The sequence below is a fragment of the Mixophyes fleayi genome, chromosome 3, assembly GCF_038048845.1.
Source record: "Mixophyes fleayi isolate aMixFle1 chromosome 3, aMixFle1.hap1, whole genome shotgun sequence".
NCBI classification, from domain to species: domain Eukaryota; kingdom Metazoa; phylum Chordata; class Amphibia; order Anura; family Limnodynastidae; genus Mixophyes; species Mixophyes fleayi.
Window position 1 is genome coordinate 252,783,353 of NC_134404.1, and position 18,748 is coordinate 252,802,100.

At 40.5% G+C, this 18,748-nt stretch overlaps 1 protein-coding gene across 3 annotated transcripts in view; it reads right to left on the minus strand.

Annotated features, from left to right (window-relative positions):
- SYNJ2 (synaptojanin 2) overlaps positions 1–18,748 on the minus strand; it is a 183,554-nt gene that overhangs the window by 73,999 nt on the left and 90,807 nt on the right. For all 3 annotated transcript variants that reach the window (XM_075203410.1, XM_075203409.1, XM_075203411.1), the window contains exons 6-11: positions 10,606–10,667; positions 6,736–6,832; positions 5,825–5,997; positions 4,355–4,436; positions 3,776–3,928; positions 572–737 (exon numbers count right to left, since the gene is read on the minus strand). In XM_075203410.1, coding sequence (XP_075059511.1) covers positions 572–737; positions 3,776–3,928; positions 4,355–4,436; positions 5,825–5,997; positions 6,736–6,832; positions 10,606–10,667 — 733 coding nt within the window. The remainder of the gene's footprint in view (positions 1–571; positions 738–3,775; positions 3,929–4,354; positions 4,437–5,824; positions 5,998–6,735; positions 6,833–10,605; positions 10,668–18,748) is intronic.

The following is an 18,748-nucleotide window of genomic DNA, read 5'->3' on the forward strand; positions in this document are numbered from 1 at the left end:
AGGTAAAATGTATCAATTTAAGCTTGAACACATTTGATCCAGTTGTCAGATTTGTAAACCGGCCGGAATATGCTCAAGCTGGTATACAAATGTGCATATTGGCTTAAAAATGGTGAAACAGACTAGAGCATGGTCAAATATTCAACTTTCTGTAACTTAATTTCAATTTTTTTAACCGATCTAAGGTCAAGAAATTCAGGCGTATTTTCTAATTTTTGTTCAGATTCTTCAAACTGGTTTGAGCATCTGTGAACTTCCCGCTAACATGCACTGCAACATTCACAGTGGATGGACATCGACAACAACATTACCTGTTTTAAACAGGCCAGCAGCAGGAGTAGCACAGGCCAATCTAGGCTGTGCGAGACCCAGGAGGACAGTTGAATGATTCACCCCAGGTAAGTAAAACTCTTCCTTTTATCTTAAGATAGTTAACTCCACCAAATACTACATTTTACATTGTGGTGGAGTCTTCTTTAGCGTATTCTAGTCCTTACAAGTTTTTATTCTTAAATATATAGCTGTAAGTTTAAAAATTGTTTATTCTCTCAAATAGTCATCCACATTTTACCAAGTAGAGTAGAGTTGTCTGTTAACATCCGTCCTTTATCTGCATATTCATCACTGTTGAAATCCCCCATGAGCAGCAGATCAATAGCCTCTTGCTTTCCACTATCAAAGAAGTTTGTCTGAATGGTTCTGGAAACTGTACGGGCTCCATCTTTGAGTTTTCCAACCTTTATCAGAATATTCAAAGTCAAATAAACTCTAGATTGAATACTGTCACAAGTCGTTCATGACTGTCAAACTATAAAAGAAATCATTAGAAATACCAACACCTATAGTTTACTCTCACAAATATCAGGCTTTCCCTTACAGAGATTCTGCAGTCCCTTCCCCCAGGCAGAGCAGAGAGGATGTCTAGCTTGAATTTTAACCAATTTTAACCAAATAAATACCGCACCAGGAAAACCAATAACCCTTTTAACTCGACTACTGTAACCTTCTCCTTACTGGCCTCCCCCTCTCCCATCTTGCCCCCCTTCGCTCCGTTCTTAATGCGGCTGCTCGGCTCATCTTTCTCTCACGCCGGTCCTCCTCAACCTCTACTCTCTACCACGCCCTACACTGGCTCCCCTTCCCCTACAGGATCCTTTTCAAACTCCTCACCACCACTTACAAAGCACTCTCCCAGTCTACTGCCCCCTATATCTCTAACCTCCTCACCATTCACACCCCGGCCCGCTCCCTGCGCTCGGCCAATGACCGTCGCCTCTCCACCACTCTGATCACCTCTTCCCACTCTAGAATCCAGGACTTCTCCCGAGCTGCCCCCCTGCACTGGAATGACCTCCCGAGCTCCATCCGTCTCTGTCCCAACCTGTGCTCCTTCAAACGGGCACTTAAAACCCACCTGTTTCTCAAAGCCTACCAACCATCCACCTAACGCCTCATCCACTCTTCTCATTCTCCCTCTCTCCCCTGGCCCATCTCTTCTCTCCCCCCTGCTTCACTGGCTCCCTTTTGTGCCTGTTTTTGTTTCACCCTCCCTTAGGATGTAAGCTCTTATGAGCAGGGCCCCCCTCCCCTCCGTTCTCCATACTGATTCTTCCGCTCTGTCTTTACTCCATATGACTTCCTGGAGTTCCTGAAGCTTTGGTACTTTGTGTTTATTGTTCTGTACTTTGTCACCCTGTTTTGTACTACTGTTTGTACTGTGTACGGCGCTGCGGAAACCTTGTGGCGCCCAACAAATAAATGATAATAATAATTATTCATATATTATTGTCTCCCTTTAGTTAGACTATATTTCTCTGAGGGCAGTGCACCCACACCAGGATTAATAATCCAAAACATGACAGCATTTCCATGTGATAAAAAGTCCGTCTATAATCCTAGGGCTCCACATAAGTTAATGAGTCCAATAAATAGCCAATAAAATAAGGAAACGACGAAGGCATTGTCCATACAATTAATAGGTTCTGCTATAAGGAATTGAACATAAAGACCTATTGGGGCAAGTGGGATAAGTATCATTATATGTAATTAAGATTTCCAGAAATTAGAGGGACCACAAGGACATTTAAAAAGATATCCCCCTATCAAAAGGAGAGCACTAGTTGTTTATAGTGTCGGTATATGTAAAGAGTTACAGGGCTATATTAAGTGGAATATTAATACACTATGAATCAACAATTAAAAATGAGAGAAATAATACCCACAAAGTAATCAAAAAGCCAAAGTTTATATTTATCATGATGTTGAATAAAGTATGTATATGAGAAGTGAGCAATTGAATAATGAATTAACAGGAGCATTAATTGCAACTATTTTGAACAAAAGTGTAATAAAACAAGGCAGCAACATGGCACAGCAGATTGAAAATGCTATTTTTAAAAGTATGTGTTACAAAAGTTTTTTGTCATTGTTTTCACAGAATTTTAAATATTTTGCTAATTAATTTATAATGTATCCCAATAAAATATATTACTATTTTATGAAAATATAACAATTGGAGTGCCCCAATTTATACACTTTCCATTTAATTTTTTTTCATGTTTTGTAGGATGTCTAGCTTGACTGCTATTTAACACCCTCACACAGGTGCATGTGATAATTAGCCTATCCTCAAACTGGAAGCCCAAAAAACCCAAAGTGGGGCCTAATGGTTGGAGCCCACCCTCACTCTCCATCCATAATCCCAGGAACCCTTTAGAAGTTTTTACCAAAGGCCAAAAACCCTTAGCAAGCTGTTTAGATACACACAAACATTTTCCTGGGTTTTTTAAAACACTAAGGTCAGAAACCTGGCACAAATATACCTGCCCAAAAACACTATTCCAGTGTTTTTCTCACACATGTTATAAACCCCACAATCAGAAACTGATAACCCCTATACAGAACCTATGGTGCGGGATGTTTTACAGCATTAGCAGCCGCCTTTCCCGTAACCACACTGTTCACTGGATGCCCCTTGGACTTGATCCCAGTAGTGTATAGTTGTTAACAGTTGTGAGTGAGGTAGAGTCAGGGAGACTCACAGCCATGGAGCAAAACGCAGACAAAACAAGACATACAGGACACAAAAGAGAATGGTCAATTGGCAAGCTGGGTCAGAAAACAGGAGAGGTACACAAAGTCAATAAACAGGCTGCGAGTCCAAAGGCAGGAAGAGATCCAACAGCAAGGTTCAGTAAACAAAGCTAATGCCAAACACAGAAATCGAGCAGCAGAAGGCATACCAATCTATACAGAATAAAGATACAGGAACTAGCCTAGGTAAACCTAACACCAGCAAGGCAATAATGGCAATGAGTGTATTTATGTAGGTCCTGGCCAATCAGCTGCTGGGAATTAATCATTTGAGCAGAGAGTGTTGATTCTGCAGCTGCTAGGTAATGAGCAGTGATGAGTCTTGCAAGAGCTGGTAATCAGCTGCAATATGGAATCCTCGTTAGCACCTCAGGAAGCAGGGCGAGTATGATTGCTCAGTAATAGACACACAACGACGCTGATATTCAGCAAAATCTGGAATGAATTCCTGAGACAACAGAGGAGAAAAACAAAACACAGAGCAGAAAAACCATAACAATACACGAGTCAGTTACTTTAATTATCAAGGAAAACAGCTACTAACAAAAGAGAGAAAAATATTTGTCTAATAGAAATCTAAATGGTTAACAAACTTTCCAATATGACTGTGTTTTAATATATGTTTAGACACTCGAATACATATTTTTATATTTTTATTACCACTGCATTTTTTTCAACATACCTTAGCTTTGCCCTCCAGAGCTCTGCTTCCTGTAAATATCATGCTGAGATTATGACCGTTGACAGACCACATAGATCTGTAAGACTCATCAAAACGCTCTACTACAGACTTCATATCAAACAATCCGAGACTCTCAAGCTGGGTTTGCAAAATCTAAAAATGAAATTCAATTAGAAAGGAGCAAATAAAAGCCTCCCACACTGGTTGACTAGCTGGTCCAATACATATTTATTGTTCTTGAGTTTAGAATTACACTATAAGCTATATATTATGTGAATAAGATTGCTTCAAGGTGAACCATGTAACAGACTGCCTATGTTGATGAATTTGGCAAGTCCCATAACTCTATACTTCATGCACAAAACTTAAAATAAAAATTCCACAAATTCCAGGACCCTCCCTTCCCTGCAGACACTAATTTATAAAACAAAAGGTTTAAAGTAGAAAAAATCTTTTTCATTTGTAACTTCCCCAGAGACTCTTCCTACTTAATAGTGGATTTAAATTACTATAATTCTGTTACATCCAGATAAAAGCAGTGACTTCATTTATGATCGAAAGAATAGCTGAGAAACCTACCTCAAGTGCTATGTAGGCTTGAACACTGTTTGTGCGATGTAAGCAGTCCAGACAATTGACACGAAAGGTTCCCTTCTGTAATCTTTTCAGGAAAAGACACAATATGCTCAGTATCAACTATATGTTTGTACTATTAGTATATTATCTTGCTTAGCTACAGTGTGTTAAGCTCTTGAGTAAATGTGTATGTCAATAAATAGTGCTTAAACATGTACCGGTATTTGCAAAATTGTGGTAAAGTATCTCATAGAATATATTTGCATTACAATTGTTTAGTGATGTAGGAAGGACTAATATAAAAATAGTACAGTGGAGGACAGAATGTACTGTTAAATAGTGGAAAAAGAATACTTTACATTTAACATTTTATTTCTTTGCTTTACAGAGATATAATAAAATTGTTATTGTACAATATGTGGCATGGCAATATTTTATGAATTTGTCCTACAGGCCTTTATTTTTAATTTTCTAATAACAGAGGTACGTACAGAGCACTATGAAATTTTGATTCTACACTTTACATTATTATACAACCACCTGCAATAGGTCAAATAACATTGTTCTTCTTTATTTATTTTTTATACAACCACTTTTTTTAAAAAAAAAACGTGTTCCCTCCTTAGAGCAAATAAGGAGCTGCACCCACCAGGAGCCCCCATGCTATGTGAAACTGAGTGCCTACAGGACGTAATGTTGCTCCTTTTCTGCAGGGAAAAATGAGCGCATTACACACTTTCTATAGCTAAAGCCAGTACTGAGTCTTGATTTCAAGTGATGTTTGCTATATGGAGGAGTCATGTTTTTGTGAGAAGGGATTGCCCAAAAGTGGACAACTCCATTTAAAACTTGTTTCCAGCCCAAACTCGCTGAAATAATTTTACATACCTTTAATGGCAAATTCCATTATTTTCTAGTGCTGGGACCAGTGGGACTGCAATACCCACGCTTGTAACCTCTCCCCATGTCGCTGCTAGGTATATGGTAATATATACTGGTCAAGTAGTGACAGAAACCCCTGACCAGTCCTCCATGTATACTAAGTCAAGTATACAATCCCTCAGAATTAGATCATCTAAATAGAGACAAAATAAATCTGGAAACTTACTGAACCTCATTTGATGGAAAGTTCAGTCTTTTGTCCCTCTCTCAGATGCAGACCTCCACTTCCTGACAGCTACTGACTAAGTTCCCTCTTATTAAAAAACAGAAATTAATTGCAATGGATTGAAAAAGAGACACCTCCAATAGGGAAAAAAGCCTAGCCTAACATCTAGTGACTACTGTAATTAGGCAGAACTCAACGATAAGGTGCTCCGCAGATCATGCTAGCCAGCTTAGTCTCAGAAGCTGTTTGTATAAAACTGTATTACCAAAATGTGCCATTGTTGCTGTAAAATTCAATATAATGGGTTGGACTTTGGACAACAATACTGAATTTGATATGCTGCCAACAAGCCATGATAGACTTACCGTGTTATTAAGTTCTCTCCCTTTGTGAAGACTCCAAACTCTTCCAAGTTCAGCTTTAACTGAGGTTTCAGTAAGTTTTCAAGCTTTTCAATCCTCCCTCCTTTCACAATCTGGTGGTAATCAAAGTTTATCATTGGCACGTCCTCTGCATGCAGAGATGCCCATAGTAGTTTCTAAAGGTAAAGATAAAAGTAATTAATACAACTTGTCAGTAATCAATACATACAAGTGGTGCAGATTATAGTCATGCCCACCAAAGGAGATCATTCAAAAATTACCTAAGCTGGTTGCTGAATTATCAACATGAATATATATAGTTTCTGCCTACAGGATGAATTTATCTGAACAGGAAAACCAAACAACTATAAAATGTGATGAGGCAAATTAAAAAAAAAATGGTTGGTCTTTTATCAGATTGTTTGTCATAACAACTGTGATTATCTAATTGTATCTTTCAAAGATTGAGTCATTCATCCTTTTATTAATTTTGTCATATATATGGTTCTGTTCGTTTATATTTCGATTTGTTATTAACTAAATTGGCTTATTATGAACATTCAGATTGTCAAGTGTTTTCTAATCTTTAAAGCCAACCCACTATAACCTATTGCTATGGCGAACACCCACTTTTTTCAGACTGTAAAAAATAAAGAATGTAAACATATATTTTAGGACACGCTGGTTTTATACTGCATTTAAACTGCTGCTTTAGAAAGACAAACTGTTTGTTAAGAGATCATTTAAAAACACAGTAAAAAAATATTAAAGATTAAAAAAGAAAAGAAAAATAGAAAGGTTTGTAAAACGACGAAAACATTATATTGGTCATTTTAAATATGTTTCTATCTTGAATTGAGGTACTAGATACATTACTGTATAACTTTATAAGATATCAGGGAGCTACTTCCTACCTTAAAGGCACGACTTAAAACCTCTTCTCCTCCTTTGCTCCTCAGAAGGTTAACAATCACTTGCTTGCCATACTGTTCCTTCAATAGCATCATATGTCTAGTAAGAAAAACAGAGTTTTTAAAATGATAATGGTCAGTTCATAACAATAAATATTTGTCTTTTGTTATGTTGGATCAGACTTAAGCAGGGTTGACAAATACAATATGTAATATCTGATGAATATGGACCAAACTTTATGTACTGTACTTTACTCTTGGAATTTGTCATGGATAGAATTGTGTGAAATTATTACTATTTGCATTTTCCACACTGTTCAAAATGCAGGTATGAAAAAAAACCATGGGTAACCCTGTAGTTCTCACCAGCAGAAGCAGAACCTCTTTCAAATGTGTATCATCCTCATATTACTACCCTGACGTAGAAACATTGTATACAGCACTGGAAATATGGCATTGTAATAGGAAGTTTGGGCAAAGTGATTCTTCTTTCTGATTTACAATAACCATATATTTTTGTACTACTTTTATTTAAATTATGCAAGTAAAAATGTTAGAACAGCAAATAGAAATATATACAGTAAGTCATAAACTGAAATGCCCGAACCAACAACCACATTACAACAAAATAAACTATGGTGATTTTTGTCCTTGGAATGCTGCCATGTCCAAGGCTACAAAGAGATAAATATAGCTGCATTATCCTTCTTTGGGCAAGTGACCTTATTAAGCTGTGTGGAATGATGACAAAGTCAAGCAGACTTGGTTGTGATAGGGAAGGATTTACCACACACTGAACCTTTGCTCCTGGTCTGCTTCTGCATAAAATGAATGTGACGTTAGGAGCCATACAATTTAGATATATAGTCTTACAGTCAAAAAGATGTATGGAATTTAAAAACCATCATTCCTAATACACCAATCTCCCAGGTAAAGAGGAGCTGTTACCTAAATCTAAAAACAATATCATTTATTAAGCAGTAACCATATGCATACTCTATGGATCTTGAGCTCATCAGTGATAAAAACAACTATACTGAAAAGGGTTGTTCATTTTGGGACATCTCTTCCATAGTATGTGCTGGTTCCCACTACTTCCAGAGGAAGCTCAAGGAGGGGGTAATTCAAAAAGCTTTATAATAAATATGTTATTTTTAAAGTGAATGCAGTACCTGATTGTAACATTATTGCAGCCATACTAATCAGGTTCAGCACTTATACACCTCTTAACTGTAGTGCTTTATTCACTTGTTCTACATCAGGGTAGTAATATGAGGATGTTACTCAATTGAAGGAGGTTCTGCTTCTGCTGGTGAGAACTTAAGAGCAGGCTCCACATGTAGGTATTTTTAATACATACATTTTGAACAATGTGGTAAAAAATGCATATAGTAATAATTTCACACAATTAACTCTATCCATGACAAATTGCACAGTGCTGTGTCCTGCAGTACTTCACGATCCCCTTTGGGACAGCGAGGAGTGGCGCAGAATACAACATAACTGAGAAGTTCACCATTCATTCATACATCTCACTGTAGACATGTGCAATAACCACAGAACAGTCCCTCAACCTGTGTGCTCAATTCAAGTTCTCTTGTAGTGTGATCTTTTCAGACAGTGGCGGAACTACCATTGGTGCAGCAGGTGCCATGCAACAGGGCCCATGAAGATAATGGGGCTTGTTGCATGGCAGATACAGAGGATCGGGGGGCCCCAGTTCCCTCCTTCCTGCATCGGGGACCACAGCTTGCTAGTCCTGCCTGTCTGTTACTACCTGGCAATATCACAAAATGCCTTGCAGGTACTGGTAAACGCAGACAGTAGCAGCTAGGCCCGGTGCTTCCAGTAGGTAGCATAAGGCAGCTGCTTAGGGCGCCGGGACCTGGAGGGCGCCGCAGACAAGATTTTTTAAATGAAAAAAGGCTACAATAGGTTTTCTTCATTATTTTGCAGCAGCGAGCAGCTGTTTCAATGTGCCGGCAATTTCTCTCACTGACAGTCTGCTAGAGCTGCTAAACAATGATCACAATGATTGCAGGACCCGCTCCTCTTCCAGGATGCTGTGCTCCGCTCCACCCCCCCCCCCCCCTCCTCCGAGAAGAAGGCCATTGCTGAGCTGACAGAGTGAGTCCCCTGCATCTACTGCTGACTGCTGTACTGACCATCCAGAAGGGAAGAAAAATAGGTAAGTAAATGTTATATTGTAATTAAAATATTTTTTGGAAAAACTAGGAAATAGGGTGCTCCATCCAAGAGCAAAATCTGGGGGAGTGTGGTGGGGAAGTAAAAGCTATGGGATTGGGGGCATGAAAATGTATAATGATTATTTTTTGGGTTTGTATTTTTCTGTCTTTTTGTATTTGTGTATTCTCCCCTGTCCCTCTCATCTACCCCCCTGTGCCCCCTTCTCTCCTGTCCCTCTCATCTACCCTCCCTGTGCCATCTTCTCCCCTGTCCTCTCATCTACCCCCCCTCCCCGGCCACCTTCTCCCATGTCCCTCTCATCTACCCCCTCTGGGCCACCTTCTCCCCTGTCTCTCTCACCTACCCCCTCTGTGCCAACTGCGCCACTGTCCCTCTCATCTACCCCCTCATGTTGCACCTTCTCCCCTGACCCTCTCATCTACCACCCCCCGTGCTACCTTCTCCCCTATCCCTCTCATCTACCCCCCCTGTGCCACCTTCTCCCCTGACCCTCTCATCTACCCCCACCTCTCCTGTGCCACCTTCTCCCCTGTCCCTCTCTTCTACCCCCCCGTGTCACCTTCTCCCCTGTCCCTCTCATCTACCCCTCTGTGCCACCTTCTCCCCTGTCCCTCTCATCTACCCCCCCATGTCACCTTCTCCCCTGTCCTCTCATCTACCCCCCCCCCCCCGCTCCACCTTCTCCACTACAGGTGTAGCCGAGGGCTCTTATATTTCTTCCCTACAGTGAGTGAAATTTGTAAAGGTTACACCTGTATTTTTAAGGCTACCAACTACACAGCAATACAAAAGAATGATGTGGCTAAAAATAGAGGTCATAGCTTAAATTACAATATATATTATTATATCAGCAAGTAATTTTAAATAAATTACAGCTGTTACTGCAGTAACTTGCCATCGGGCAGAAGTGGAGCTTGGAAAGTGTTTAAAGCATCAGGCATCAATGCATCTGGACTGCAGCCTTGCCAGCCAGGAGAAGGTAAGAGTTGTTATTTTTTTTACACTCCACCTTGCACCAAATACTGACATATTTATTTATATATTGTTTGTTTTAGACCTCCGGAGCACAGGAGGAGGGGTTGACTGAAACTTTGCCTAGGGTGCCTAGAGACCTTGCACCAGCCCTGGTAGCAGCACACATTCTACATTCACAATACTACATTTTCTATAGCTGAGAGCTGCAGAGGAGATCTACCGAAAATATTCCTACTGCCAGAGCATCTACTCCAACAGTAAACGCTGCTGACCATAGAGAACCGAATGAACATAACCCATAAACTCCACAATGAAGCAAGTAGGACCCACTCTTTATTTCAGATTTGAACACAAGCCTGGGTTACTCTTGCATTTATCTCTTTGTCTACCAAACCATTTTTCCTTACAAAACTGAGAGCAGAGTTGTGTATCTATCTCTCTGTATACTTGTGGAAGCAATGAGTGCCCTTCAATTGTGAGTCAATTAATTTTTTTTCATATTTGTGATGTAGGAACTCAGTATTACTTAACATATCATTTTGAAATGTTAGCAGCTCTCATTAAACTTTACAACCTTAAGCTTTGCTTACAATTATAAAAGTAACCTGAGATTCCATTTAAATATTAGACACTTTTTTGCACCAACATTTCTAATTTACACAGAGAAAAAGGTCTTTAAGACAACTGTACCTGTCAAATGCTGGAGCATTGGCTTCCAGTCCTCTGGAGAGCTTAAGGTGATGAGAGCCAACCTGAAACAATAGGGGAAAATAGTTACAATAGTATAATATATAATATATCAAATAAAGATGAATTCTATAAAATGTATTAGCAATAAAGGCAGTATGACAGCATGTATAAAACTCTCAAGAGGTACATAAGCTGACTACCTAATGATCAGTTATTTAAATATTTAGGGTCTCATTTCTTTCAATTCTGACATAGAGACACGATCATGGTACACACCATATCAAGGGGAAATACTGGTATTGCATATGATCCTGACAGCAAATAATTACTGGATATGAGACAGCCCAACTCTCCACCACCCCAGTATTAGCTAGGAAGAGCATGAAGCTCTCATTACTGCAGCAGTCCCAGAACTTAAATACAAAATATTTAAATGCGCTACCTAAAATCAGTTAGTTTATGCTACATGGTCCGCATTTAAGCTTGACTACATTGAATTGAAAAAAAGAGTGGAGATCACAGTTTAGCAGGAGGGATCAATCTGAGCTAAGCAGCAATATATTGCATTTGAATTGTATAGCAGCTTAGTAAGAGAACACCATAATTGATGCAGCAACATGACTTAGGAACGCTTGGTGCGTTCTCCAACAAGCTGTTTTTAAACTTGCATTTTAAATATAAATAAAATATAATAGAAACACCCACTTATACATCATACAGAATAAGAAAATGACATGTAATCACTACCAAGACAGACAAAAATAAAACAGATATCGGCTACCTGGTATTTTTTTAAAAAAAATAATTTTATTTATAAAGTACCAACCCACAGTGTATACATACAATGTAGAAAGCCAAAATAAGTGAAAGTATATATGTCACGATACGGAGGACTAGGCGTGCCGGACTAGTTAGCACTACCCTCCTTGAGTTGTGGAGTCTAATGGCGAGGGAGGTTTTCACCAGAAGCTCCCAAAAGGGAGTATGGTCTTGGCGGATCCCTAACCACAGGTCGCGGTCCTCTTAGAGGACAATGGGCGAAACCTGTAGGAGAGCCTGAAATATTGAGGAACAGGGGGACAGAATAGGATGTTCTGTAGTTGTGGTTACTGAAGAGGTCCAGTGGATCTAGGCAGCGCCTATGAGCCAGAATACAGTAGCAAGTGGTTCTGCAGCAGCAGTTGTGGATGAACCTGTGGCGCTTGGTAGCACCTTTGCATCAGGAACACTTGAGCAAAGACAATCTGCAGTGGCGGCTGCTGATGAATCCTGTGGAGCTTGTTAGCGCCTTTGTATTAGGAACACTTCATCATCATCATCATTTATTTATATAGCGCCACTAATTCCGCAGCGCTGTACAGAGAACTCACTCACATCAGTCCCTGCCCCATTGGAGCTTACAGTCTAAATTCCCTAACATACACACACACAGACAGACAGACAGACAGACAGAGAGAGGCACACACAGACTAGCACCCGGAGGAAACCCACGCAAACACGGGGAGAACATACAAACTCCTCACAGATAAGGCCATGGTCGGGAATTGAACTCATGACCCCAGTGCTGTGAGGCAGAAGTGCTAACCACTACGCCACCGTGCTGCCCCTTGAGTATACACTTGAGTAAAGAGGTTCTGCAGCAGCAACTGCAGATGAATCCTGTGGAGCTTAGTAGCACCTTTGTATCAGGAACACAAGAAATAAAGCAGAGATACAGGAGCCAGTACAGGGACACGTCTAACCTGGAGGTGAGACGTGAAGACCTGGCAACTTGGTATAGAAAGCAGGTGCTTGAAATACAGAGCTGACAGGCAATTAGCCAATCAAGAGAATTCAAGAAGTATTGAGCAGACCAGGTGTGTGCATTCTCAGTTCAGCCCAGCAAGCGAATGCAGAAAGAGGAAAACAGGTGAGAACAGACCATAATGCAGGTTTAGCTAGTGCAATGTGTGACAATATACATCTGAAAAACATACAAAAAAGGTAACAATAAGTTAAATAAATTACACGTTCCATTATATGGTCTGAACTGTATCAAAATATTAAATACCAAACCATTGAGTGATATATCGGAGTGTGAGGTCTATTTTCTGTAATGTAATAAGGGAGGGAGGGAGAGGGATGTAATGGTTTAGGAGGAAGACTGAGACAAGACGTGGGACTCCCGGTGGACGGCATTCCTCTATTTGAGGAAAACAGAATCCACATATAACATCAAATTTGATAGGTTATATGAAGAGGAATGAATGAAGTATACTGACAGTGAGTGCTGGTGTCGTGTGAACTGGAGGGGCTATTATATATAAACCAATTTCTCCATATACTCACTGGGGCACTTGTTAGGTGAACAATTATTTTGTTTTGTTAAATTGGCATATATATATATATTGTGAGAAAGTACAGCATTCACAGGAATCCGACACTGGTATGCTGAACCATTTAACTGTTTATTGACAGTTGTTTGGATGGTAGAACAGTGCCGACGTTGGTTCAGCAGTCATATCAGAAACAGTACACAAAAATCCCCACCACCTACATCTGGCTAGACATTATTTCGCTGTCTGCAAGCGGGCCACTTACTGGCATAAGTGGTCACACCCACACATACAGTGTCTTTATCCTCCACCCCAAGCACTACAAACAAATCACACACATGTGGAACACGTGTTTGTGTGTGTGTGTGCGTGTGTGTGCTAAAAGATGATCCCAGGGTACCTTTAACCCTGTCTGCAGCCTGCTGCTGCAGACTGGCTGTTTTTATCAGATCCCTTATAGGGGAACTGTGGCAAAGAGGCATATTTGCCACAATATATACTCAATTGTGTATTCATGCAATGTAGTGACCTATTTCATATACATCTACACAATTGCCACTCATATACTGGTCATAGAGTGTCATTTTAGCTGCAACATAGGTTATTATAGCTCTTCCATTTATTCCAAGGGTCAATGAGTGCCTAACTATTTTTAAATCATTGTATGTTGTTTTGGGAGGGAAACCCTAGGTTAAGTGCAGCTCTTGCAGCATTAGGAAGTAGAGCGCAATCCCATACCCTATATAAACCAATCGCACCACATTTGGGAGAATTTGTGGGACTTATTGTTTAGGTATGCTGAGATTTTTCCCATTGATGCCAGGAACCATATTTTATTGATGAGGTGTTGCTTAGATGGGGGATCTGATTTTTTCCAGTTCTTAACCACTAGGCATCTGGCTGCATTAAGGATTTGTATGGACAGGTTGGTATTTTTTTATTTTTGATATTATGAGTCATTATTGATCACAATGGTGGCTGGAGATTATTTCCTACCAAAGTACAAGTGTGCATTAACTCATAGCATCAAACAGACATTAAGGGTTATTTACTAAGCTCCAAAAATGCCATTTGTGACACCATGTACCTATATTTGCACGATTGTGGTCGTTTATACAGTAAACACATGGAGCCTGATACATTAAGGAAAGTAAAGCAAAAAAATGAGTTACTTTGCCCCGTGGCAAAACCATGTTGCATTGGAGGGGGAGGTAAATTTAAAATGTCATGGCAGATTTATAGTTTGGGTAGAGCATGTCCTAGATCAGTGATAGGCAAACTACGGCCCGCGGGCCAGATCCAGCCCACTTATAGGTTCTATCCGGCCCACCAATATTTTAAAAAATTTCATCAAAATATGCATAAAATTATTAGGGCTGACCCTGTGTGTCAGAACCTTCATTTTTATGCCTTCCCAGCTATTTCCTCCATTACACTTCATCCTCCTTCCTAAAAGGACACTTCTTATGTCAATCACTCAAACACCTGCCCGCCCCCTAATGGCTGAAAGTCATGTGAGAAGAGATGGGCTGGGCCTTATACTAAGGCGGATTTCGATTGGCTGCTCTGTTGTCAGTTAGTGGCTCACCAGAAAGATGGATCTGCAACAACCTGCTGAAATAAGTGCTGTGTCTGTACGATCGCTGCACTTATAGAGGTGACACTGCTATATAACACCCTCCCGTCCCATTAAAAAAATTTGTATTATATATTTTAATATTTGAGTTTTTTAATAAATAATATTGGCCCGCCTAAAGTTTTTCTTTTTTATTTGTCCCGCTCCTGAAAAAGTTTGCCCATCACTGTCCTAGACCAACTTTAACTTTCAGTGTACAAATAAAGCTATCTGTGTGCTACATGAAAAAACAGCCAGTATTTAACTTATGTGCAAAATAATAAAGTAACTTGCACCCCTTGCATTGTAACATGGTTTTGTCCAGGAGAAAACTACTCAACTTCTTGCCTTACTTTCTTTAATGAATCAGGCCCATGGAGTTAACGGCTTCAGTTATAGTTAATAGTTAAACATACTGAATATTGTACTGAATACAATATATATATATATATACACATATACATATACATACATATATCTTCCACTTGCAGATCCTTGTGACTGAAGAGTTGGTAAGGGGCGTTAACATGCAAGTGCCACATAGTGAGTGCAGACACAAGCTAGATACACCCCTTTGAGATGTATCTTGTTTTATGTTACATAGCTCTTGATATAGATTAACTATGAGTGGAAGTTCTACACCCACATAAACTGGGTTCAAACTTTGTGATTGATGATGATGATGATGACTGCCGCAGTGAAGAAACAAGGTGACTGATAAAGTAGTGTAACAATTGTAATAAAAGTGCATATACTTCATGTTTGTATAAGTCTAACGCTTCCATACAGCACAGTGAAATAGTGGTTAGCATTGCTGTCTCACAGTGCTGGGGTAATGAGTTTGATTCCCGATCAGTGCCCTTTCTGTGTAAAATTTGTATGTTCCCCTGTGTTTGCATGGATTTTCTCAAACTCCAAAAATATACGGATAGGTTATTGGCTGCTGACCAAAATGGACCATTGTGTGTGTTTGGTTGTGTGTTAGGAAATTAAAAGTATACACTCCAATGGGGCAAGGATAGATGTGAATGACAAATATTCTCTGTACAACGATGCATAATATGGTGGTGCTATAATAATAAACTTCAATAATACTAATCTACTGTGGCTTTCTTTTATGTTTTCACCTAGCATGTATCATCATCATCATCATACACATTTATTTATATAGGGCCACCAATTCCACAGCACTACAGAAAACTCACTCACATCAGTCCCTGCCCCATTGGAATTTACAGCCTAAATTCCCTAACATGCACACACACTAGGGTTAATTGAGTCAACAGCCAATTAACCTACCACTATGTTTTTGGAGAACCTCCATTTTGAAATAATGTTTATGCATGTGCACCCTCTATACCCCAATGTTAGCAGTGTCCCTAAAAGTGGAAGAAAGAGAAATATTGTTAATAGATGTCACAAAATCTGGGAGCTGTATAACTTGCTAGATTAATAATCACAGAAGGATTTGTCTGGGTTTTCAGCTAAGCCTCTTACATGTTGTAATACACAAATCCTTGCTTGAAAGAAAACATTACATGATGTTGTTGGTATTTATCAATTTTGTTCTTTTGCGCTCCAAGAAGTCTTTGATTCATTTGTAATACTTTAGATTAAAATCTTCTGTTAAAGAAAACGGATTATTTCCATGGATTTTGAATAAAACTCTCATTGGTTGCTTCATAACTTGAAGACATTCTTTGGCACAACATAATACCAAATGAGATATTTCACTCTCTGCCAGTAATGGAATAGAAACGCCATGTGTAGAAGATGTGTAAAAGGAAGATTATTCATCATAAGTCCATAGAAATACAGCATGAAGACACATAAAGACACATATCTGTCAGCTAGAGTTGTGACATTAATTCCAATAAAGTGGATTTGTTCTCAATAAATGATATTGTTTATAATCCCATAATAAAAAAGTGAGACAGAAATGAAAACACTTGGACAAAGATTTCAGCTCAGTAGTAACCTGCAGACACTGTGGATGAGATACACATCACAAAGCAGTAAGCCTATAATGGGGCACATGGAAGCAGTCGTTTTAGTCAGCACTGTCTAAAAAAAGCTACATTGCTTGCTGCAAAAATTGCCTCTCTTGGTGCATCTAGCAAGAATTCATCATCAATAATCATCATTTATTTATATAGCACCAGCAAATTCCGTAGCGCTTTACAATTGGAAACAAACATTAATAAGACAATACTGGGTAAAAACATACAGACAGAGAGGTAAGAGAACCCTGCTCGCAAGCTTTCAATCTATAGGGCAATGGGAGTTTGAAACACAAAAGGCATGTGCTACATCATATTGCACAATGGACCAGCTTGAATGCAAAGGTAAAAGTATTGAGTGGGCTGTTTGTGTGGCAATGTTGGTCAGAGGGTTGTTGTCTTGTGTTAGCTGTGTAGAGGGTAGTAATAGGGTAATCTAGGGAAAATAAGATGGTGGTTGAGGAATATCATAAGCTTGTCTGAAGAGTTGGGTTTTCAGAGAACGCTTGAAGACTATTATTATAATCATTTATTTGTTGGGTGCCACAAGATTTCCGCAGCGCCGTACACAGTACAAACAGTCGACTATACAGGGTGAAAAAGTACAGAACAATAAACAAAAAATACCAATACTTCAGAAACTCCAGGCAGGCTAATGCAATAAAGACGGAGCAGAAAAACAGGTAAGGAGTCAGGAGGGAAGAGGAACCTACTCATGCGAGCTTACATCCTAAGAGAGGGTAAACAGAACAGGCACAAGGGGAGCCAGTTGAGGCAAGGGAGAGAGAAGAGGGGGGCTGGGAGGAGAGAGGGGAGAACGAGCGGAGGAGATGAGGGGGTTAAGTGAATGGTTGGTAGGCTTTGAGGATGAGGTGAGTTTTGAGTGCACGTATGAAAGAGCACAGAGCAGGAGAGAGACTGATGCGACGAGAGAGGTCATTCCAGTGAAGGGGGGCGGCACAGGAAAAGCCTTGGATTCTGGAGTGGGAAGAGGTGATAAGAGTGGAGGAGAGGTGGCAATCATTGGCCGAGCGCAGTGAGCGGGCAGGAAGTTAGAGATATAAAGGGCAGTAGGGTGGAAGAGAGCCTTGTAAGTGGTGGTGAGGAGTTTGAAAAGGATTCTGTAGGGGAAGGGGAGCCAGTGTAAGGCAAAGCAGAGAGGGGAGGCAGAGGAGAAGCGGTGTGAGAGGAAGATGAGTCTTGCGGCCGCATTGAGTATAGAGCAGAGGGGGGATAGATGGGAGTGGGAGAGGCCAGTGAGGAGGAGGTTGCAATAATCAAGGCGGGAGATGATGAGTGCGTGGATGATAGTTTTGGTGGCATCCTGAGAGAGAAAGGGACGGATGCGGGTGATGTGGCGTACATGGAAGCGACAGGCTTGAGCAAGGGAATGAATGTGAGGGGCAAAAGAGAGAGAGGAGTCGAGGGTGACACCCAGGCAGCAGAGTTGGTTGACAGAGGAGATGGTGGTGTTGTTGACAACAATAGAGAGGTCAAGGTGGGATGGGCGTCTTGTCGGAGGAAAGACAATGAGTTCAGTTTTAGAGATATTGATTTTGAGAAAGCGTGCGGACATCCAGGAGGAGATGGCAGAGAGGGATTCGGATACCCGAGAGAGGAGGGTGGAAGACAGATCAGGAGAAGAGATGTAGAGTTGAATGTCGTCAGCATAAAGATGATACTGAAGACCGACGGAAGAGATGAGAGCACCAAGGGAGGAAGTATAGAGCAAAAAGAGTAGAGGGCCGAGAACAGAGCCCTGCGGGACTCCTACAGGGAGAGGGTAGGGGGAAGAGGAAGAACCAGACGTGGATACAGAGAAGGAGCTGTTAGCGAGGTATGAGGTGAACCAGGCATGGACAGACCCAGAGAGGCTGATAGAGAGAAGAGTTTGCAGCAGGAGGGGGTGGTCCACGGTGTCAAAGGCTGCGGAGAGGTCAAGGAGGATGAGTAGAAAGAAGTGACCCCTGGATTTGGCTGATAGGAGATCATTAGTAACCTTGGCCAGGGCAGTTTCCGTGTAGTGGAGGGGGACAATCCGCTCAAGTAATTTGGAGGCATAGGAGAGAAGTGAGATAGGGCGATAATTAGTGAGATAGGGCGATAATTAGCAAGAAAGGTGGGGTTGAGCTTGGGTTTTTTTGAGGATAGGAGAGATAAGAGTGTGTTTAAAAGAGGAGGGAACTACACCAGAGGAGAGTGAAAGGTTGAAA